Source organism: Gobio gobio (assembly GCF_949357685.1).
Source record: "Gobio gobio genome assembly, chromosome: 19".
In the NCBI taxonomy this organism is placed as follows: Eukaryota; Metazoa; Chordata; class Actinopteri; order Cypriniformes; family Gobionidae; genus Gobio; species Gobio gobio.
In genome coordinates, this window is record NC_137112.1 from 19,036,526 (window position 1) to 19,060,546 (window position 24,021).

Sequence of the window (24,021 nt, forward strand, 5' to 3'; positions counted from 1 at the left end):
AACCTATCATTCCGAGAAATCTACGCAATTCCCGTCGATTAGTAGGGGTGGAAAAACTACATATGGCTTCAACTTTAGCGCCAATGGGTTTAACACAACCGTTCCCAACGATTTTGCCCAGGTATGTGACAGTGGCTTTTCCAAATTCAGACTTAGCGAGGTTGATGGTTAAATTAGCCTCAGCTAAACGTGAAAATAGGGTTATCATCTGGTTAAGATGTTCAGACCAGGAAGAACTATAAAGATGTCATCAAGATAGGCCTCACATCCGAACATTCCATTCAATATACGGTTCACCAAACGTTGGAACGTAGCGGGTGCATTACGGACCCCAAAAGGCATTACTGTATACTGAAGGAAGGCGTCAGGGGTAACAAAGGCGGATAACTCTCTTGCCCGAACAGTCAACGGCACCTGCCAATACCCCTTCAGAAGATCAAACTTACTTACGTATTTGGCAGAGCCCACATGATCGACGCAGTCGTCAATGCGAGGTAAAGGAAAACAGTCTGGTTTCGTCAAAGAATTTAATTTTCGATAATCGGTGCAAAAGCGATACGAACCATCCGGTTTATTCACTAAAACGCAGGGAGAACTCCATGAGCTAAAACTAGGTTCAGCCAAGTGGTGAGCAAGCAAATAATTCACCTCTTGCCTGAGTACCTCGTTTTAGCTCATGGAGTTCTCCCTGCGTTTTAGTGAATAAACCGGATATATAACAATATATACACACACACACACACACACACACACAGATATATATATACACACACACACACATACACACACACACACGCATATATATATATACAGAAATAAACACATACACATATACATATATATATATACACACACACACACACACACACACACACACACACACACACACACACATATATATATAGACAGAAATACACACACACACACACACACACACACACGCATATATATATATATATATACAGAAATAAACACATACACGTATATATATATATACAGAAATATACACACACACACATACACACATATATACAGAAATACACACACACACACACACACACACACATACACACACACCCATATACAGAAATACACACATACACACACACACACACACACGCATATATATACAGAAATACACACACACACACATACACACACACACACACACACACACACACACACACACACACACACACACACATATATATATACAGAAATACACACACACACACACACACACACGCATATATATATATATACAGAAATACACACACACACACACACACACACACACACACATATATATACAGAAATATACACACACACACATACACACATATATACAGAAATACACACACACACACACACACACACACACATACACACACACCCATATACAGAAATACACACATACACACACACACACACACACGCATATATATACAGAAATACACACACACACACATACACACACACACACACACACACACACACACACACACACACATATATATACAGAAATACACACACACACACACACACACACGCATATATATATATATACAGAAATACACACACACACACACACACACACACACACACATATATATACAGAAATGCACACACACACACATACACATATATACACACACACGCACACACCGATCCGCGCAAGCACTAATGAGGAATCGATGTATATATTTATGATCGCCCCGGTATTTTGCATGTATTTTGACCTTATTCGCCAGAAGTGATGGCGCGGGGACGGCTGATGCGGAGCCATAGGAAAAAATTAATTACATTTTTAAATATGGATATTTTTCTTACACAAACGCATCGATTCGCTTCAGAAGGTCTTTAGTAACACCCTGGAGCCGAGTGGAGCACGTTGTTTGACGGACAGATTAATTTTTTTTATGGACTTCAAAAACAGAGCAACCATTACGGCTATTATAATGCTTGGATTAGCCAGAACATTTTTAATATAACTCAGATTTTATTCGTCTGAAAGAAGAATGTCATATACACCTCGGATGACTTGAGGATGAGTAAATCATGGGCTAATTTTCATTTTTGGGTGAACTATCCCTTTTAAATCTCTAAATGAATGTATAACTTATGTAATGTGACATGCTTCTGAGACAAATTTTAATATTCTGTTGTTGTTTTTTCTCTCTTCGCTTGCAGCTATGTTGGGTCTGATGTACGTGTACTGGACTCACTTGGACATGTTTCAGACTTTGAAGTATCTGGCTATTATAGGCAGCCTCACATTCCTGGCTGGGAACCGCATGCTGGCACAGAAAGCTGTGAAAAGGTACAGTATCCATCCATATATTCAAGTTTCTCAATGCACAAATGTGTTTTTGAAAATGTTTAAGTTGTTCTTTCAAACTGATGTTGCCTCTATTGTCCTTTTGTCATCACCACCATAGCACATTTTTGCAGGTTCTTAAAGTCCCACTGCCTTGAAATGCACAATGTTATTCAATGTGACATTTTTTACAGTGAAACAGGAAGTCAGGGTGGGACATATTGAGTGACTCATCCCCCTTAAAAAAAAGAAGCTAGTAGTTTTGTTTACACATGTTAGGATTATGAAGATAGTCTTATTTGCAGTCTTTAGGAACCTTAAAGGCCAAATTGAATGTACATTTAAAGTTATTGTGTTGCTTAATTGTATATCGCCATCAATATCATTATGAATATATCATAAATATTTGATATATGGCCCAGCCCTATTTCTGACGTAGTAAAAGGCAGCTTCTAATTGCACTATTTGACAAATTAGAGGCTTTAATATCTCTCTGCCTCTTGTGTGTCTTCACTCTGAACATTTTGCTGAACTTGTGGGTGTGTTGTCATCTCTGTAGTGTGTGCTTGGTTTGCTCAGAAGTGGTTTCCTCTTCTCATTTTCTGTCTTTTGGGAGGTAGATTAATTTCACAAATTAAGAATCTACCTCCATGAGTATGACCTGCTAATTAAATTGTCCACTTTCAATTAATCTGTAGTGCCTTCAGAGAGACCATAGGGAGAATGTAATTGGCCATTCAGTTTAGTTTTAAGTGTTTAGTGTTTTTTTTTTTTTTTTTTTCTATGCACAATTCTGTATAGGGGAATGCCTTTTAAGAAGGGTTTGACTTCTGCTTGTCTAGAGTTTTATCTCTTTCCCAAAGGGACATTCATACAAGCAGCAATTTACTGCAAAGCAACCAAAAGTTAGCCCCGTTTCCACCGAAATTACCCGGAAAAATGTGCTGCTGTCTGCGTTTCCATCGTGGTCTAAAGTACCGTGAAGATTAGTCCAGTGATGTAGGACTACGTGTGACTTTCCAGTTCTGCTGGATTTCGTCCTCCGCATATAAACTTAATAAAGCCTGAACCTCGTCGTTGGTCCATCTGTCGAATTTTTTAAACATCATTGTTAATTTGAGTAGCAAACAACTAAAATGCTGCGTGTAGTCAACCAATCCGCTTGTTCAGTGCCCAAGTCCCATCCCCTAAAGTTCCAGAACTTTGAAGAAGTACTACCTCGCGGGCAGGACATTTTTGAGGGGGAAATATTTACCTGGAACTTAATTTACCTGGAACTCTGGTTCCTGTGGTTGTAACACACACAGGGTACCACCCCAAAGTCCCTAGTTCCTGGGTAAAGTTCCTGCGGTGGAAACGCGGCTGATGAAAGTTGATACGGGTGATTTTCTGCTGGCATTAGTGACCATTGATGCCGAGAAAAAAGTTCTACTGATGTTAAAGAAGCTTATCCATCTGTAGTCAAGTTTAGGCGTCTTATTTGTACTGCCAATACTTGTCATTAGTTGGCAGGTTTTCAAAAGTTATGTCCAGTTGCACAGCCCACTAATATTATATGGGAATGTAGCCTAGCAGTATAAATGTCTAACAACAACCAGCAGTACAGCAACCTGGTAATTTCCAGGGTTAAAGGCACTGGGGCATTAAGAGCCGGGGCATTAAGAGCCTACCCCACAGCTATAAAAATAAAGAAACCAAGGAGCAATGTCATTGAAATCACTTCCAGACACTTTTTTTTTTTTTCAGCTGATGGACCATAACTTTGACAGCCAATCAGAATCCACCCGGCTTTAAATAGCTTGAGCATTTAAAGCAGCAGATAACAACAGTGTACGTTAATGATAACATTATCATCTGTTGGTGTGGATTCTAATATAGTTATCTTTAGTTATCATTCTTGGTGTGAACAGACCTTAAGTCTCTGTGTTTGTTTCTTTAACCCTTCTGCATTTTCCATTCCTTCTCTTTCTTTACCCTTCCTTTAGGATTGCTGCAGAACAAAGTAGTAGGTTGGCAAAGTATAGGAGTCTGCGGTAAATGCCTGTATGTTATACAAAAAGAAATGCCAGTCTTCAGGCTAAAGTAAGGCTTGCTGTTGCCACCTGTGCATCCCATAATATTGCATCAACATTTCCATGGCAACACTTGCTGCATGGCTATGTCGGTGTGTTTGTGAAGTGAAACTCACATGCTCCTCTGAAACCTAATGGCCATTTGTGACTGTCAAGCCATTTTTTTTCATGCCATGCTATTTATTGATCAGAGTGTTGTGATCACTTGTTTTTGTGTACGCTTGTTTCACTTCATTAGTGTGTGCAGTGACTGACCACTAAACTACGATTCAGGCCCTGTGTGATAAATTGCTTGATCTGAGATTTGATATTTATTTAGTCCCAAAGTCTTTTTGTCACTGTGAAAGTTACTCAGTCGCAGAATTTCATGATTAAAGTTCTGCTTGAGGAGTGAAGCTCCAAGGAGTGAATTCACTAAACTATTGTTTTCAATGCCAACATGACTACTTTCTACATTGTAAAACCTAACTGTCAAATATACTAAATTAATGAGTAGATTTTACTCAAATATTACCTGGTTGAGTTCACATAACTTTTAACACATAAGTACAATGAACTGATTATATTAAGCAAAACTGCAGTGAACCAAAGACAGTCTAGCTGTTTGTTAGGATTGTCAAAAGGATAATCATATTAAAGGGTTAGTTCACCCAAAAATGAAAATTCTGTCATTAATTACTCACCCTCATGTCGTTGGACACCCGTAAGACCTCCGTTCATATTCGGAACACAAATGAAGATATTTTAGTTGAAAGCTGATGGCTGAGAAAGGCTTCACACAGGCCTCCATTGGCATTCAGTACATTGACACTTCCAAGATCCATGAAAGGCACTTAAAACGTCGTTACAAAGTCTATCTCACCACAGTGGCTCTACAATAATCATACAATGCGACGACAATAGTTTTTGTGCGCAAAAAAAAATCAAAATAACACCTTTATCCAACTTGTTCTTGTCTTCCGTGTGCGCCTCCACGACGCATGCGCGAGAATATGACGCAGATCCGGCGTTCGGACATATGACCCAGAAGCGATTTGTTTACGAGCAGAGGAAGACGCGCGTGTCTAAGCTGTTGGATTCTACATTGATCGTGCTTTAGGTCTCGGCGTAGTGCTCAAAATGGGGCTTAAGTGTATATTTCATCGATTCTCGAACACCGGCGCTACGTCATATTCTCGCGCATGCGTCGTGGAGCCATACAGCCATACAGAAGAATGGGCTTGATGATGCTATCGAAAATTTTCAGCCACAGTTTAATAGGTGGGTTAAATTTGAAGAGTGATCTTCGTATACTGTAATAAGCCCTGCGTGCCTTATCGGTCAGATCTTTTATTGCCATCTCAAATTTTCCAGAAGCAGAGATTGTAAGACCCAAATAATTATAATGTGTGACATGATTAAGTGTTCCCCCGTTTTTTTTTTTTTTTTTTTGTCAGTAAGGCGAGGTTTTTTCTGGAAGATCATGATTTTGGACTTTGACATGTTGATTGGTAAGGCCCAGTCGCTGCTGTACTGCTCTAACACAGAGAGGCTTTCGTGCAGACCCTCTTCATGAGGCGACAGCAGCAGAAGGTCGTCAGCGTACAGGAGGCATTTGATTTGTCTGCCCTCGAGGGTCAGACCAGGACAAGAGGACTTCTCAAGTGCTGATGCCAACTCATTGGTGAAGATGTTAAAGAGTCGGGCTGAGGCTGCAGCCTTGACGGACTCCTTTACTCTGACTGAAATAATCAGTCCGTCTGTCGCTGACAGTTTAACCTTCTGATCTGAAGATGGCAGAAGATCCACTGCCCTGTTCAGACTGAGGACTGTGTGACTGGTCTGATAGAGGTAGTTGTGGCATCACTGTGAAATAATTTATTTTATTTTAAGTTTAAGTCTGTGATGGCGTAATCTACTGTGCTGCTGCCTAGATGTGAGCAGTAGGTAAATCGACCCAGAGAATCACTCTTTGTTCTGCCATTAACGATGTAAAGACCCAGGCTTTTGCAGAGCTGCAGGACTTGTTTTCCGTGTCTGTTCATTGTGTTGTCATAATCAACAAAAACGGTTTACTAAAACATGTCAGAATTAAGTGAATCGTTTATATATTTGTCTCCATCTGAGCTGATGTAGTCCACTTCCTTCCCCGTTCTAGCATTCAGATCCCCCATTAGCAGAACTGATCCTAGAGACTGAAAGTAAATGATCTCTGACTGTAGGGTTGAGAAGATGTCTTCATTATAATATGGAGACTCGTATGGGGGGATATATGTGGCACACAGGTACAGGTCCTCATCTAAACACAAAAGCTCTTTTTGAAGTTTTATCCAAATATGTGTTTTCCCTTTTTTTACTGGCTGAATATAATGCCACAGATGGTCTTTGAGCCAAACTATAATTCCTCCTGAATCTCTTCTGTTTTTAACATTAGGCTGTTTGATTGAGGGTATACACAGCTCTCTGTAGTTTGAAGGAGTGCGGGTTTTTGAGTCTAAACGACTCCATGTCTCAAGTAAAATAATTATATCTGAACAAAATACAGTATTAACAAAATCAGGATTAGTCATTTTCTCTCCAAAAGCTGAAGAGAACATCCCTTGAATATTATAGCTTGTTATTTTAAACGATGACATTGAGGAATATCGTATTTACCAGAACAATGTATGAATTCATGACCAAATCATGTTTTAAAATATAGATTCATCAATTAAAAAGGTCATATTGACGATACATAGAAATATAATGAGTGAATCAATTTTACAAATAAAAATTTTTTTTTTATTTTTTTTTTTTAATAATAATAAACAAATTAAATCATTAGTAATGATCATACTTGACTACTTAAGCTAACAGGTTGTCACATATGATTTTCAGCATGTGTTTTATCTGGGTGAGGTCGCTGGTGTCTGTTCTACCTCGTCCTGCCACTACAGCGGTGTAGCTGTCTGTCTGACTGACCTTCTCCTCAGGGTCAGGATGTGTTTTCTGAGGACTTTTCAGGGCTGTGTCCTTGATGGTTTTCGCGAACAGTCTCATGCCCTCTCGATGGATGTGGTCATACAGATGCTCGTGGGTGATGCGCTGATGGTCGGCTATGTGAACATTCGGCATCGGAGCACAGACTCTAGCTATCTCCGCATTGATGGTATTGATGATCCTTTGCGGCACGTCTCTGCGAGGTAGAAGAGTTGAGATGATGACCTTGGCTCTGGGGTAGATCCTCCTGGCGGTTTTCACCACATTGGACAGGGTTTTAGTGACGTCAGTCCTTCTAGCACTGAGGTCGTTGGTTCCGGTGTGGAGAATGTGTGATGGTACACCCTCTCGCAGCAGCAGTCTCAGAGCTGAGTATGAGGTGGGACACCAGAGCTTCTTCACAGATCTCCCCGGAAACAGTCGTATGTGGTCAAGATGGTGGCCGTTGGAGTCACAGAGGATGACGATGTTGTCTTCACTCTTCTGTTCTCTGCTGGTGCTCGGGGGTGGTGCTGTTGTAGATGGTGGATGACTCTGTGTGGTGCTGCGGTTCTCTTTCCTCTTGAGGCTCTGAGGGGCTTGAGGAGACTGACGGGTTGCAGGGATGAAGGAGCTCTGAGGTTGTGTGCTGACACACTGCTGATGTTGAGGTGAGTTTGGGATGCGTTCAGGAGAGGAGGTGCTGTGCGTTAGCGTGCTGACACTCTTCTGATGTTGAGGTCCACAACACTCGGTCCTGCTCTGCTTCATACTACAGTAATGTTAATAATCGCATCCATGAACATGATTTTTGCCCGAGTCCTATCCTGACTCTTTACCACCGGCTGTGAGGTGAAGACCACATGTCCCAAGATTCTGCGCTCAAACATTACGCCTTTGTTTTGAACTGGCGACCTCTAGTGGACGGAAAAGTTACATAGTGTAGCTTTAACAGTACAAGATTTAAGTTCATTTACAGATTCAGATTTTTTATGCAATTTAATTGTTTCAGCTACACAAAGTGTTTAAATGGAATTAAAAATTAATTTAATTTTACAGTACTTTAAACCATTTAAGTTTAAGTAAACTAATGTTTACAAGCAATCGTTTCCCTCAAATGGTTTGAGTTTTACAGTGCATGTAAAAATTTAATGTACTGGATTTACAAATGGCAGCGCTGGTTTCCTGGCACAATTAACATGCACCGTTGCCTTTGTGTAAACTAAATTGTTGTTCTCAACTGGTTTTACCTTGAACATGGCAGTACGAACATTTCTTTATCATACAGAAGTAGCAATCTCTTTGAAATTAAATTTAAAATAATGAATTGGCATTAAATATCAGCCTTTAACGTCAACATCAAAAGATATATGGAGTGTTTTCTCCATCTTTTTTAAACTTTCACAAGTCTATTTATTTAGCACACTTAAATGCTTGGATGCGTTAATTATTAGTATTTAGGATGTAATGCTGTACAGTTCCAGTAAAGTATGCTAGATCAGAGTAGTCTGCTGCATCCTTCTCAACCAACCTTGCACTAAACTGGTCTGAAAATTAGGAATTGCATTGTGAAAATGAATATGATGTTGTTTGCACCAATACCAGATTTGCATAAGTTTTTGAATCAGGCACTGCATTGTAGACACGGTGCATGCTAATAAACAGTGCTCAATGCATGAAATGTATTCTTTGTGACTTCCCCCTCCTAAAGTTGTTTTGGTCATGGTAAAAGTTGTGCAATATTGCTCCATTTAAAATATTTCTTCTTTTACAGTTCTTGCAATGCAGCACTAAGGGTTTGAAAATCTTCCATTAACTTTGTTAGAATTTAGCAATAGATGGTGTCAGTTGGATATGTTCATACTGTCTTTGTCATTAGTATTTTCCTGCATCTGTTTAACCTTTTTAGGGAAGTCTGATTGACAGCAGGAAAGTTTAATACGGCATTGCAGAATATGAAGAACAAACTTCAACAATTGTTACATTGCAAGCACTGCTATTCCTTCAAGAAGTACACATCTAGTTTTAATCAACTTAATGTTCTCTCTTTCAGACTTGAAAGAAAATGATGCTGTCAAAATCAAGAGAAGATGACCATGGATGCTTCATATTCATGTTTTTTTATTTAAGAAATTTGGGAAGAGAAGTATTGGTGGTGGTTTAAAAGAGAAACAAAGGTGCAGGCCGAAATGTCTGAAATTGTCAAAAAATACAGATTGTAATTGACAAAATTAAGAAACATTACTTTTTTTTTATTTTTTTTAAACAAAGCACTGTAAGATAAATGATACTTTGAGGATACATGATGATTGTTGCTTGTACTTTGAGTCTTGTTTGGTGGTAATGCAAATGAACATTTGTGATGTTCTACTGTTGTTTTCTCGCTCTTTTTTTTTTTTTTTTTTTTTTTTTTTTTTTTTTTTTTGGTTTGTTTTTGAATACAAATTCTTGTCCTACGATTTTTGTAATGAATAGTGAAGCATGTTCCTATTGGAGCAAGAGGTTTCCTTTGTCATCAAGCGAACTAAATTGTCGAATCATTCTCCCAGCCATAACCACACAGATGGCTAACACTGTTTTTTTTTTTTTAAATAAATAAAACAATGAAAACGTGTGCTTATTTAGTGTTTTGAGTGAATCAAAATATATGTGAATTCGGACTCTGAGTTCGGGGGTGAAAAATTTGGACATCTTCATCCTGATCAAGTTTTCTTATTTTGCTTAAAGAAATCCTTTTTTTTTTCACTTAGTACAGCCCTTCGGAAGCAACAGAAGATACTTGTTTCCTGAAAGACAAATTAAATACAATTTATCTTCATTATCAAATTAAAAAATGACCCATTAGATGTGTTTTCCCTGTTTTAAATTCCTCACCCCTTTCCAACTTCACAACTCTGCAACTAGTTGAATTCGAATTAATCTAGAATTCTGAGTGTATAGGGCACGCATCTCCTCCTCTCTTCTGATAACTGCTGAAATGGTGTTTCGATGGGAAAAAGTGTTGAATTTATGATTTAAGCATGTACATGTCAGTTGTACATTAATCAATTACGTTACACAAACAATTTGTTAATGTAACTTCGACATCATGCACTCTTAGAAAAAAAGGTTAAATGGGGTTCTATATAGAATATTTCAACATAATTAACATTTAATTATGTTAATTTAACTTAATTTCAAAATTTTCTCATTAAGTCCTATACAAATCATTCTGGGAACTACTAATATTAAGAACTAATATTAAATTAAATTTTTCCCCATTATTTAATCCAGCACATTTAAGGACTACATTAATCGAAAGCAGAGAAATCAATAGAAACACAATTTTGGTGTGTAGATCACAAATAATATAATTGAGTAAACTGGACAATCTGTATTCTCTTTTTTTTTCTCGTCTTCTCACAATCATTTTTAATTAGTCTGGCAGTTATTTTTTCAATTAAAAACATACAGACATGCATAGTCCAAAATTTAGATTCTGGGGCCTTATTCATAAAATGTCGCATATAAACATTTCCTAAATTTCCACATTCAGAGAGCAAATGTATGCAACAACAAAAAAAATCTCTTCCAGAAATGAAATTTGTACATCGCAAATGATCTTGAAATCGTGTGCAGATCTCCGCCTTGTAAATTGTCTGCCTTATTAATGTCATTAACATAACAGAGCACCAGTCAATGTCCAAATCATTTACTTGAGAATGGAGAGCGGAAACAATTGCTTCGATATCCAAATACCTGCAGTAGCTACAGGTCCGACTCTGACACAAGGAAAAGTGTGTATGTCTGCTTAGAGCATAGCACTAAGTACTTTTCCACGTCAAAGTCGTGGATTTGAGCTTACACACATTTTATAAATAAGGCCCCTGGTGTTCAAACACAGGACATTTTTTTATAAACGTGTTCATGCATTTGAAATCCCAGTACAACATTTTGTATCAATGATTACAGGTTTTCCAATTTGTGTCAATGATCACAGCTGTATTTACTTTTGTTGCATTGATTTTCTACTTGTATTTTCAATATAGGCTGAATCCGAAATCACATAGGCTTACTCTCTTGAGTAGGTTACTTCATGACCACTTAAAAGTACACAATATTTCCAAAAATATTGGGACACCCCTCCAAATCATTGAATTCAGGTGGTCCAATCACTTCCATGGCCACAGGTGTTTAAAATCAAGCACCTAGGCATGCAGACTGTAATATGAATATAATCCAGATGTACTACACTTGGCATGTTGTCACTGTCATGTGACCTAACAGTGTCACTTGCATCACTTTACTGCCATTCACAGATCCTCTCCCGTGGCCTTATAGCAAAGTGTCCATTGTATGCACACTTTAGAATCTCGCCAGAAGTAGAAGGTCATGCCTACTGAGTACCATAAATTCGGACATACTACTCGTCACATAGGCCTACTGTTTTTCATGTTTATTTGGCAAGAGATCCTATGATTTTTCATCAGTATTTTAAGGAGGGGCTTAGGGAATGGTCAATTATACCACTATACAACCATATGCACTTGCTAAGGCATGTATGTAAAATACAGTGATTTAAACATTTGTATATTTTAAGTTAGGGACTCCTTAATTCTGTGGCAGAGGGTTGAACAGAGTGTTAATAATTCAGTGTGAAATGTGAAAGTATAAAGACAGTTCACAGTTGTTGTTGTTTAATGTTTTCATCAGTGTGTAGCTACTGAGAACTTAAGTCTTTGTGGTTTTCTGTAACTTTGTTCCCTCTCAATGACATCCATATCCACATCTTGCTTGTAGGTGTCTCCATATATGCCGGATTGGCGTTTTATATAGTTTTGAGTTTCTGTTCTGTTGACAGAAGTAAAATTGATTGAAATCTCATGAGACACAGCATGGGCTAAAACAGTACGAATACATTTTTCTTTGATATTTGAAAATAAAATAATTCATTGAATTAATTATAATGACGCATTCTTAAATCCTTGGAACCCAAGACATCAATACATGATTAGCCATATTTAAATGTCAATGATCAGAAATCTTAAAGGCACAGCAGAAGCAAAAATATTAAAGGCAGAAATGTGGGTCAGAGAGGAGTAAAATAACCTAAATAACTAAATTAACTTAAATGAGTAAACTATTTAAATAATAATAAAAAAAATGAAATTACCCTGTTTGTTTAAATAAATGTCTAAAAAACATACCCAAGTCTTTTGCCCATCACAGTTTGAAGGAATTTTCTGGCAGATATTTGACCCAGAACTTTTCGGTAGCTGTTGGTAAAGATGGCATCAGCATGTCTTCCAAACCTAAAAATAAGAATAATAAGAATAAGAATCTTTATTGTTATTGTATGCACACAGTAATGTATACATCAACGAAATTAAGGAAGCAGCTAAAAAAAAAAGCATAAAACATAAATAAATAACTAGAGCAATATACATTTTATCAATATAGACAGTAGTGCAACCACAGTATAGTGTTATAAAGTGAGATAGTGGAAGAGTACTTTAAAAAATAACAGCAGTATTACACCTATATGCGCGATTGTGAAGTGTTTACAATAAAACAGTATATTATGATGATAAACATTACACAGTACTAACATTAATGCAGCAGCAGTGTAATAAATATTAATGTTCACTGTTATAGACCATAATCTGTATGTAAAACAGTACACATTAGCAGATAATGTTGGATGATAAGCTGCATAAGTTCCGTGATTGATAGTGTTTAAACATCATACAGTTATAAAAGAGTTAGATGACTATATTTCAGGTTATGATTAGACAATTTCTGGATAGTGTTTAAGGTTAACAAAAATGTCACTTGCCCAGTTATTGTGGTAGTAGGGCTAGTGAAAATGTCAGGGCAAGCAAAAATCTGTGTGTGTGTGAATGAATGAATGAATGAATGACCTAAGCTCAGCATCTGGTGCATGCAGTGAAGTGTCTACTGGCAACTGCATTGGATCCTCAATAGAGGAGGTCATCAGTATCGCAGCCGCTTGCTGACCAAACCTAACAAACACATAAAGCACTGTGTTTATCACTGTTACATTCATAAAACGTGAAGGTTACACTTTATTTTAAGGTGTAATTGTTACAGTGTGATTATATATTTAAGTACTGAGTAATATTGATTCACTTCATTAGAACAATTAAAATGCATTTTACTTTAAAGACTTTTTAGATAGGAGCTGTTTTAGTCATATTTTCAGTAATTGGCTGTCAATTGTCTTGGCTACAAAAAAGCAATTGAACATTTGTTCATTTTCATTTCCCAGGACAAAAAAAGATACAGTGCATTTAATACACGTTAATATACAATGAGGCTTGTTATTACACTAAATGGGTTGAATCTGCGGTTTATTGACACAGACGCAAGAATAAAAAAATGAAATAGCATATTTAAATGGAATCCACCACAACATTTACAAATCACAAAACTCATGATGAGATTCAATAACAATTTCTTACAGAGCCACCCAGCAAGGGAGATAATTAAATAAGATGCTCTCAAAAATGTCCAGTGTTTAGTTCAAAATGAGAAGCCCTGACCTTTACCTGACCCCCACAACAAAAGCAGAGTTCAGGCTCTGTCAATTAATGTAACCTGTGACAGATTTTGAATATACGCTCAGAAGCAGCGCACAGGCTTTCCAGTTCACTCACTGCTCTCATAAGCAGCTGTTCTTTGTTAGTATTATTCACACCTGCACATGTGTTTGTATAGAGGTGTGTATCTACATTAGTGTAAAAATGAGTCATACACTGTTAATTAGTTGTAACCCAACAAGGGCTGCAAATGCCATGTTCTGAGAAAATCAGAATGCTATGAGAATGATTTACTATTATATAATAGTGTCGACGATTTCAAGTAGTCTTGCATTTAAAAGGATTTGTAATTATAAATGATGCAACTGTTTTTTGTTATATGTTTGCTGCCAAAAAAGACAATGACACTGTAATTGTAATAAGGCTCAAGTCTCTAGTGTCATTAAAAAGTAAACAAAAAATGTTTTCCTGAAAATGTTATAAAAGGTAAAAGATTTGCTAAATGTTTCGTTTTATTATGTTCACTTCTACTTGCATATCAAACAAATGTATTTAATAAATTACAACTATACAACATTTGCATAATATTAATTTATGTATTTATTTAAATATTGTTAACAAACTATTAGGTTCTAAACCAACTAAATCTAGTCATCATTTTTCTAAATCACTTGCACATAACAAAACAAATTAATGAACAGTGTAAAGGTAATAATATGTTAACAAACAGTTAATTACACCAATGAATGTCTTCTGTCTTACCTCAGTGCTGGATAGATAGGGGAAGATGTTACTGACAGTAACAGGCAGCAGAGTGCCAGCAGGGCAGTTTTCTGCATCATTCTCACTAAAAAACACAGTTCACATTACAATTCATATCCACTGAATACATTTGATTACTTTTTAATACATTTCGTTTTACTGCATTGAACTCAATTGATTTCTTATGTTACTCTTTTTTTGTTACATTAAAATAATTAATTAAATATTTTATTAATATTATTATTAAAACATTCTTATTTACCTATTGAACAAGTTTCATGTAGAACCAAAAAGTGTTTTACAGCCTTATACAATAAAGAGCTCAAACCTAAAGAACTAAAAAAAAACTGATGAACAGATCTGAAAAACCTGTAATCTAAGAAAGAAGCTTTTCTAAAAGCTTTTAGTTTCCAAAGAACTATATGCAGCCAAAAAAGGTTCTTGATGATGTATCTATGTTGCAAACAACCAATGCAAATACCTTTATTTTTACGTTCAAAATCCTTAATAAATAAATGCTCACAATTAATTTCTAAGTTGAATTGGCTTTTTTTTTTTAAATGTAATAATTTACCTTGCATGGTCGGTGATGAGCTCCTTAAAGATGAAATGTTGATTATTCTCGCACAGGGTTTGGTTTCACTCTCAGCTTCTCTAATCGGGTGAAAAAGAGAGTTTAAAGCGACCAGTTAGGAATCACGTCACCCCCCTTCTCTCTCTCTCTCTCTCTCTCTCTCTCTCTCTCTCTCTCTCTCTCTCTCTCTCTCTCTCTCTCCACCTATATATCTCTGATGCACGCTCTAAATTTTTAGTTTTGCAATTTTGTAAAATATGTTCCATAGGATTTTGCAAAACTGCAAAATAAGAGTCCTTTGCATCAATGTTATATGGATATATATATATATATATATATATATATATATATATATATATATATATATATATATATATATATATATATATATATATATATATATATATACTATAAGGAATAGTAGCTTGTAAAGTAGCTTACCCCCCCCCCCCCCAAACCATTTTTAAATTAGACTTTTTAGAATTATTATTAATATTTTAAATATTTTTCAAGTAACAGCAAATGAAATTCAACTCATTCAAGTATTTTAACAATTGGCAATTAACATTAAGTAAGAACAGACTTCTGGGTGAGGGACATAGAACAATAAAATAAATAAATAAAATAAGTAAAAAAGGACAGACAAAAAGATATATGCTTTACCTTTTGTTTTTAATCAAGATATGGAAAAACCTTATCTAAACTTTGTATGATCACAGATGACTTAATAATCTTATTTCATATCTGGTATGTTTTAACTGCTTTAACTCAATGTTATGTGTAATATATGCTTAAGGAATAGTCCACTACAATATGAAGTCTTTTGAAGTCATAGAGTTTAGTGAAGAACACATACAAATGATGCATTTTTAATTATTTAATTCTTAAGTTTCCATCTCTGCCACTGCATTTGTCATTATCATTGTAATTTCCACTTTATCATTCTTGATGCATTTGGTTCTGAATCCACAGCCCTGTGAATGTCATGTAAGAAAGCTCTTTTGTGGCTGTGGTCATTTTCTTTTTAATATCTTTGGTAAGTTGGGTCTTATCATCCTGTGGTGCTACATTTTCATGGAGTTGATACTGTTTCTTAAAGGAGTAGTTAATTTTAAAATGAAAATTACCCCATGATTTACTCACCCTCAAGCCATCCTCAGACAAATACAATCGGAGTTATATTAAAAAAATATCCTGACGCTTCCAAGCTTTATAATGGCAGTGATGGGTCCATTCAGTTTTAAGCTCAAAAAAGTGCATCCATCCATAATAAAGATACTCCACACAGCTCCAGGGGGTTAATCAAGGTGTTCTGAAGCAAATCGATGGGGTTTTGTAAGAAAAATATCCATATTTAAAACTTTATAACGTAAAATATCTGGCTTCCGGCAGACCGCCTTCCGTTACGCAGTTCATCAGAAAGAAGAAAGTCATATACACTTAGGATGGCTTGAGGGTGAGTAAATCATGGGGTAATTTTCATTTTAAAATTAACTACTTCTTTAAGACTTAAAAAGAATAACCTGTAATAATTTGTTTTGGTTCCAGCAAACCAGAAATAATTTAGAATTAAGACCAACAGTATCTTTAATGCCTATCCAGGCGTCTGTCAAAGAGAGTGATGTGGATGCAATGTGCACAGTTATTGCTACAATTATTGCTCTAAAGTTCAAAAACCCACAATGTCTTTATTTTCCTTGTGTAATTTTTTTTTTCTAGATTTCTCAAAAGTAATACATGGAACAGATACAGTCCCTGCTATGAGATACTTGTCAAACGGTCTTTAAAACGTGATATTTTGCCTGTGTTTTTTGATGTCTCAAGGCAGCTATAAAATTATACATTAAAAGAGACATATAAGAGATTTGCCACTTAATATCCCGTGCTCCCGTAGAAAGAGATATGAGATATGGTGCAGCTGTGCCTTGGACAACCTAAGTTCCAATCTTGAGGTTCTTGTGAAATCAGCGTCCAGCTCAAGGCTGCGCTGCTAGACGGACATGACATTTCAAAATTGGATTGTCCATAGAAGCTCACTGACATCCATAAAAACTCAGTGGGAGGAAGACTTATTATAGGATATTTCAGACCGACAACAATTTGATCTTATAGTGATCACCATGAGCTCCCAGGATACTCATGATATAGTCACAATTTGAGGTCGCAGCAAGCTAAAAGTGTAACCTCACAGTGCACTGTGATCCAAAATTTCTCTAATAGTAGAATTTTATTTTATTTACATCAAAAAAGTATTTCAAAAATTCAGTTTCCTTGTTTATTTTGTATTCTTTTCAGCCTGGTGTTGGCATTTGACACTCAATCATTTTGATTACTGGTGTGATTACTGAAACCAGGTTATTCTACACCTGAGCTGGCATGTTGGCTGGTTCACATGTAGGCCTACCTAGCCATGTGCCAGTACTCTGCTAACAGGTCCAGGCCACAGTGCATATTGGGCCAATTGGCATTATAATATCATATGAGCGTTGTGGCGAAGTTGACGAGCGAGAGACGTGGGAGGAGCGAGCGAGACAAGTGCGTGGGTCTCGAGTCCTCTCATGAGGGAGCCCAGAGGCATATAAGGATGAGCGATACTAGTGAAGGACGAGAGAGGACCAGGCCTGGACTTTACGTTGTTTTGTTATGTGTGTGCTCGGCAGTCGTCCATGAGGGGCTGTCGCTTTTACTTTCATTTTGTGTTTATTATTTGATTAAAGTATTTTAATGTTTGCTGATTCCCACCTGTCTTCTGCCTTCCTTACCCGAACTGACCCTACAAGCGTATGTGAATAGCAATTAAAGAGACTCACCATTTCTCCAATGTAACAATTCCACACTGAGAGTGTCCAGAACACAACATTACACAAACGGTTTACTAACAAATCCTGCTGTATCCATGTTTTTCCAATGTAGGTTACCACCTATCCCATATTTCACCCATCCTGTGAAATACGGAATCATCCCGTATTTACAGACAAGATGATGATTAATTTGTCCCTTATTTTAGTCCCGACCTCAGCAGACTGGTGAGAGTCCATGTTAACGTCCAGCTCACAAACCTCGCTGCTCGCGGATGTCTGAACAGAGTTTGAGTCAGTGTCAATTTGGAATTCCCAATTTTACTTTTCTTAACCGTGTTAGTAGTAACGTTACTCAAAACAAAAGTCTGAAATGCGTTTCTGCTGCTTATTGCTAGCCATGACCAAACGAGTATGAGCGAGGTGACGTGACGGTGACGAAAGCACTTCCTGAGGAATTATTAAAATAATTAATCATTAGTTTATATCGTATCCACTGCCCATTATTTTAATCCCATATCAAACACAGTATGTCATGTCAGTCTATTTTAATTTATTTTATTTCATTTCATTTTAAATAGGCTACAATATAATTTTAGTCCATGGGGGGCTGATGCTATAACGAGGGGGGCTGCAGTGAGCCCCCGCCACGCCTTCGAAGTGCATGAAGGGCGAACCGAGGGTCAGGGTTGCCAGTTCTGCACAACAAAACCCCTCCAATTGCTAATCAAAAGTAGCGGAATCACGGCCAAAATGGGCCAGGCAGCATATGCCAAAACGCGGGGGGCGCCCAGTACAAATATTGCTAAAGTAAAGACAACTTACACCTGTGGACTAGGCCACAAACAAAACAACCCACATCAATTTATGCTTCCCAATTCCAGACTTGGCAACACTGAAGAGAGCGTCGTTGAATGGGCTGTAGCTGCAGGTGTGTGACTGACAGCGGACGTTCGTGAGGAGATTTTAAAAAGAGAAATGGAGCAGAATTAATTTATTTATTTTTGCTTTTTATGAGTTTTATTGGATTTTGACATGCTTCAAAGCCTGCGATGATGGGAGACCGGAGCACGTAAATCTGTAGCATATAGTTAAATATTTAATCGTGAAGTTGCAACTATTGTTTATTTATTATGTAAAATGTAACTGTTACAATATATTTTAAACATTTATATATTTACGTCCAAGTCTTTATTTACTTATTTTTATTCAACTCACATCATCTCAGATGCAATTGTAGCTACTTTTTATGACATGCCATGCCAGCCGTCGACCGATTCAGCACCGCAAACCTGCGGACAGTGGAATGCACTCATCCCAGATGAAGATGATGTCCCGCTGGCACAGGCCTTACACTCTAAAAAAAAAGGCTCGTAATCATAGGGGAACCTTTTTTAGTGCTATATAGCACCAATTTTGGTGCTTCAGTGGTTCTTCAGCGGTTCTTCAGAGGTTCTTCAGCGGTTCTTCAGAGGTTCTTCACCGGTTCTTTGACTAAGGTGCTATATAGCACCTCTGAAGAACCGCTGAAGAACCACTGAAGCACCAAAATTGGTGCTATATAGCACTAAAAAAGGTTCCCCTATGATTACGAGCCAAGAACCATTTTTGGTGCAATATAGAACCTTTTTTTTTTTAGAGTGTACCAGGGTTTCTATTGTGCATTACCATCCCGGTCCAGCTCCACCAGCGTCTCCCGCTCAGCTCAATGAAAGTGTAGAAATGTGTTCTCCTGTTTCAGCTGTTAATTTAAATTTCTGTTGTTTATGATTTTTATTGTAGGCCTATAATAGTTGTAAAAAGTACTTGAAGTAATGTATAGACCAATTTATTTACATGACAAGAAAATATATGCATGAACATATGAATTTGTTTAATGTAGCTACAAATTATAATTGCATTAGCCTACAAAAATAAACAGAATGTACAGAACAACCACTTATCTTTTATTTAGCCTACACATTTCAAGTTAACGAAAATGAACAATAGACAGCAATTAGGCCTACTTGGTTTAATTTACAAATAACTTGCATAAAAAAACAATAATAATATAGAGAAATTGTTCTGTGCATCCCGGCCACGACTTTACATTCGGCATTTGGAGGAGACTTTCGGTATAATGGACCGTCGTCAGTGAGCGACATTCCTTTATTCATTCATATAAAATACTTTATTTTGCAGTAAAGTCAGCAGTTTTCGTTTATTTGCATTTTCACTTATAGTTTTGAGTGACAGATGTCGTATTTGATTTAGCCTATTTTTGTCTGTGACATATTTTAGCTACGGTGTGGACAGTAGGCTATTATAAGAAAAAATAAATAAATGATTGCTTGGCCAATATAGCCTTTTACTTCTGTTATCCCCAGTCTCTCTCTCTCTCTCTCTCTCTCTCTCTCTCTCTCTCTCTCTCTCTCTCTCTCTCTCTCTCTCTCTCTCTCTCTCTCTCTCTCTCTCTCTCTCTCTCTCTCTCTCTCTCTCTCTCTCTCTCTCTCTCTCTCTCTCTCTCTCTCTCTCTCTCTCTCTCTCTCTCTGTAGGGGACATTTAAAAGAGAGATTCTGGAAACGAAATCTAAATTTAGCTGGAACGGTCGGGTCGAGTCGGGAATAAAATAATTTATAGCGCGTGAGCACGGAGTGAATTTGAAGCGCGAGCGGTGCGGAATAGATCCTATTGCGGGAGTGGGACGAAAAAACAGCCCCGCGCAGATCTAATTTGAAAGTGCAGAAATAAGAAAGATAAAAGAAAAAAGAAAGAAAGAGAATGGTTGAGAAATAAATAACACTTATAGTTAAAATTGGGAAATTACAGTTTATCTTGCCAGGTTGCTCTACCACGAATGCACTTCAAGTTCAAGCGGTTGCGCCAGGCTACACTTGAGTTACCGACCGCTACCGTCTTTCACTGGGAAATTTAAACCCGCGCCGCAAGAAATCTGATCGAGTGCCGCGGGAATGCGGACCAGTCAAATCCTGTAGTCACCAGTGTGCTATGAATTCTGGGATAGGGTAGGCTGCGAAGTTGTGCAAAGGTTCCATCCATAGACATAATAAATACATAGACGCTTTAGAACGTTGCTGCAATACGTCAACGCGTCCGCCATATTGCTGAGGGCAAGACTGCACTGTAAACAAATGCAAGTAAACGGGTGAGCTGCGGCTTTTCTGGATAAAAACAAAAAAAACGTTTACATTTATCAACCGATTTCAGTGGTTTATGATGTACGTGGTATACTAAAAGTTCTATTCTATGGTTACTTAAAATCTTGATAGTTAGACTTATAAAATAGATATATTTTAATAAGGAATTGTCAAAGGCTTGTAATGCGTTTGGCTTTTTATACTTGAATAAGAATTATGAAGACGCCCATACTGAGATATAATTTAATTTTCACATTAAATGAAATAAAGTTTTCTTATAGTGGAAAAGGCATTTTCTGTATTTAACCGATTTTTGCTTTTCTTGTGCTTAGAATTGACCGTCATTGAGAAAATGAAACATCTGCAAATACAAATCACACTGGCAGGCTGCTTTCTGTTTTTTTATAGCACTAAAATGATAGATATTTACAGGTAGATACTCTAAATATACAATAACAAAGATAACTCATGGATCCTTTATACATATGATTTGGTACAACTACACTGCAATGCAAATAGTAAATACATGATAAAGTGAGAAGTAATAGTAAATAGTGTATAGTCAATAAAAAAATAGTCAATGAAATAAACAAACAGTATACAGCAAATAAAATAATGAATAGTATAATTATATAATATCAAAAATACAATAATATAATGATAATAGCATAGTTTGTATAATACTATAATAATAGCAATAGAATATGAAATATCAATTACAGAATAGAGACAATAATAAAACATAGTTAAATAGTGACTAGTGAAAAGTACAATAATTTACCAGCATAACTATAATAGATTGATAATTGCAAGTGGTATAATATAATAACGATAATAATAATAATAGCAAATACAATGTAATATCAATTGCAGAATAATATAGACAATAATAAAAATAGTAAATTAAATAGTGACTGGTAGGTACAATAATAGTATTGGTATAATAATAATAACAACAATAACAAAAGGCTGTATATTAACCATCAATCATCTATAATCAGTCATCCTTTGTAGGGTCACCATGGCACACATCACAGAAAAACACAAAACCTGAAATGTACACCAGGGCATTGTCCACAAGGCTACCAAAGCGGGTTGGCAGGAAGCTGTGGTCACACACAAGTGCAGAAACGTTTACAAAAGGGAATGGAAGCTCCTCAGATTCTTCTACTGCTAGAGATTACATTTCAACAGCTGGGGTCTGTTTTTCGTACCTCGCTTAATACATCTGAGATGATTTGACAGATCCCAGATCTTTTAATCGTGATCACTGATGTCTGGATAATTTGGTTCTTCAAACAAATTTGCGGATTGGATTAAAATATCTGGATTAAGTTATCTGAGATTACTGCACGTTCTTGTGTTCCCTGAAGAGGGCAGATACTCAAAACCACGATCAGCAATGCAGCGATTGGCTGGTGGCAAGACAGCAACGTAATGACATCATATAATTAAAAAAGCCACCTGGCTTTTAACTGTACGTGTGTAAACCTCTGATAAAATGATAATATATTCCATCACAAATAAATCTCTCAATCAAGTGGCTGTGTGTATAGTACTACTATACACAACATTATAATATTTTCAAATACTCATTTTTATATTCTTATTATTTAAAATTATTATTGCCCCAGGTTCAGTAATGAACTCTTGAAATAAAGTAGCAGTGGCTGGGACAGATTTTAAGTATGCAACCTAATCCTGTTTACATGAAATAAACCGCTCCAGAGCAGGTTTGAGTTTCCGGACCTGTTGCTATGACAGCAAGTCCAGGGGCCAGTTGCATAAACTAAGCCATTATGTTAAGACAGTGTCTTAAGATCTAGTATGAGCCACTAGCAGTTAGGCAAGTGGCATTCAGTCTTACTTTTCGTATCAAATTAAGCCAGTCTATGTTTTTATGTAACTGATTTAAAAAAAAATTATGAACAGTCTTAAAGAAAAAAATGTATGTCTAACTTGTAAGACTAGTCTTAATGGTTTATGCAACTGGCCCCCGGATGAGCTTCGAAGAACCAAACAATCCAAGATCATGCCAAATCGGCAACAATCAAGTCCAGCTAACTGAGTTAGCCACATACGAAGAACAGACCCCTGATAGCGACAGGGTCTCATCATGTGGTTCCACTTTCCCTGAAGTGCTTGGAGAGACACCGCACCGGACCATGAGACACCGGAAAATGCCCTGGAACTGGCCTGCAGTTGGATGTTTATTCCATCCCCCTAAAAACCACACACACACACACACACACACACACACACACACTTACTTAAGAAATAGTTCACACAAAAATTAAAATGAGCTGATAATGTATTCACCCTAAGGCCATCCAATATGTATATGTCATATAAACATAGATATATATGTCATATCTTGGCCAGCAGAGTTTCATATTTGGGTGAACTAGAACTGCACAATTCTGGATGAATCACGATTTTTTGCTGTAATCCTACTTATCAAAGGTTTTAATAGAAATAGCAGAATAATTGTAATTTAAGAATAAGATGATGTAGGTGTTTGAATTAATATTCTTTTTACAATTAATCATGCAGCTCTTCCTTTAATACAGATATTGCCTCTTTTCAGATTATATTTTGATATCTGAAATCCGTACCTGATGCTCGAATTCGAGCTCTGATATCGTACCTCTTTGTCTGGGAAACCTTCAATGTGTGATAAAAGTTAGCTAGGCAACTAACTTAACTTAAGTTAACTAACGTTAAGAGTCACAATATGTCAGTCGCCTGTCATAAAAGTCTTTCAAAATATATAGATGAATCGATTTCAGGAAATTTAATTTATAATATAAAATATAATATAAGCTAAAACTATAATATAAATCATGTCAACTCATGTCTCAACTTCCACAGCTAAGTAGCGACA

General features: G+C 36.7%; 2 protein-coding genes across 5 annotated transcripts in view; one reads left to right on the plus strand and one right to left on the minus strand.

Moving 5' to 3' along the window:
• rpn2 (ribophorin II) overlaps positions 1-10,171 on the plus strand; it is a 52,548-nt gene extending 42,377 nt beyond the window's left edge. Inside the window, exons 16-18 of one of the 4 annotated variants that reach the window (XM_079844908.1) lie at positions 2,191-2,320; positions 4,303-4,399; positions 9,380-9,945. In XM_079844908.1, coding sequence (XP_079701034.1) covers positions 2,191-2,320; positions 4,303-4,354 — 182 coding nt within the window. In that variant the 3' untranslated portion in view covers positions 4,355-4,399; positions 9,380-9,945. Of the gene's footprint in view, positions 1-2,190; positions 2,321-4,302; positions 4,400-9,379 lie in introns of all 4 variants that reach the window. The other 3 variants (XM_079844909.1, XM_079844907.1, XM_079844910.1) reach the window with 3 other exon arrangements.
• Positions 10,172-12,014: 1,843 nt separating this feature from the next.
• ghrh (growth hormone releasing hormone) lies at positions 12,015-15,281 on the minus strand (the record flags this gene model as incomplete). Its single annotated transcript, XM_079845336.1, has 5 exons — positions 15,202-15,281; positions 14,628-14,712; positions 13,227-13,328; positions 12,513-12,617; positions 12,015-12,156 (listed from the first exon to the last, which is right to left on the minus strand). The coding sequence occupies exons 1-5, from the start codon at positions 15,206-15,208 to the stop codon at positions 12,015-12,017; spliced, it is 441 nt and encodes a 146-aa protein (XP_079701462.1). The 5' UTR covers positions 15,209-15,281.
• Positions 15,282-24,021: the final 8,740 nt, after the last annotated feature.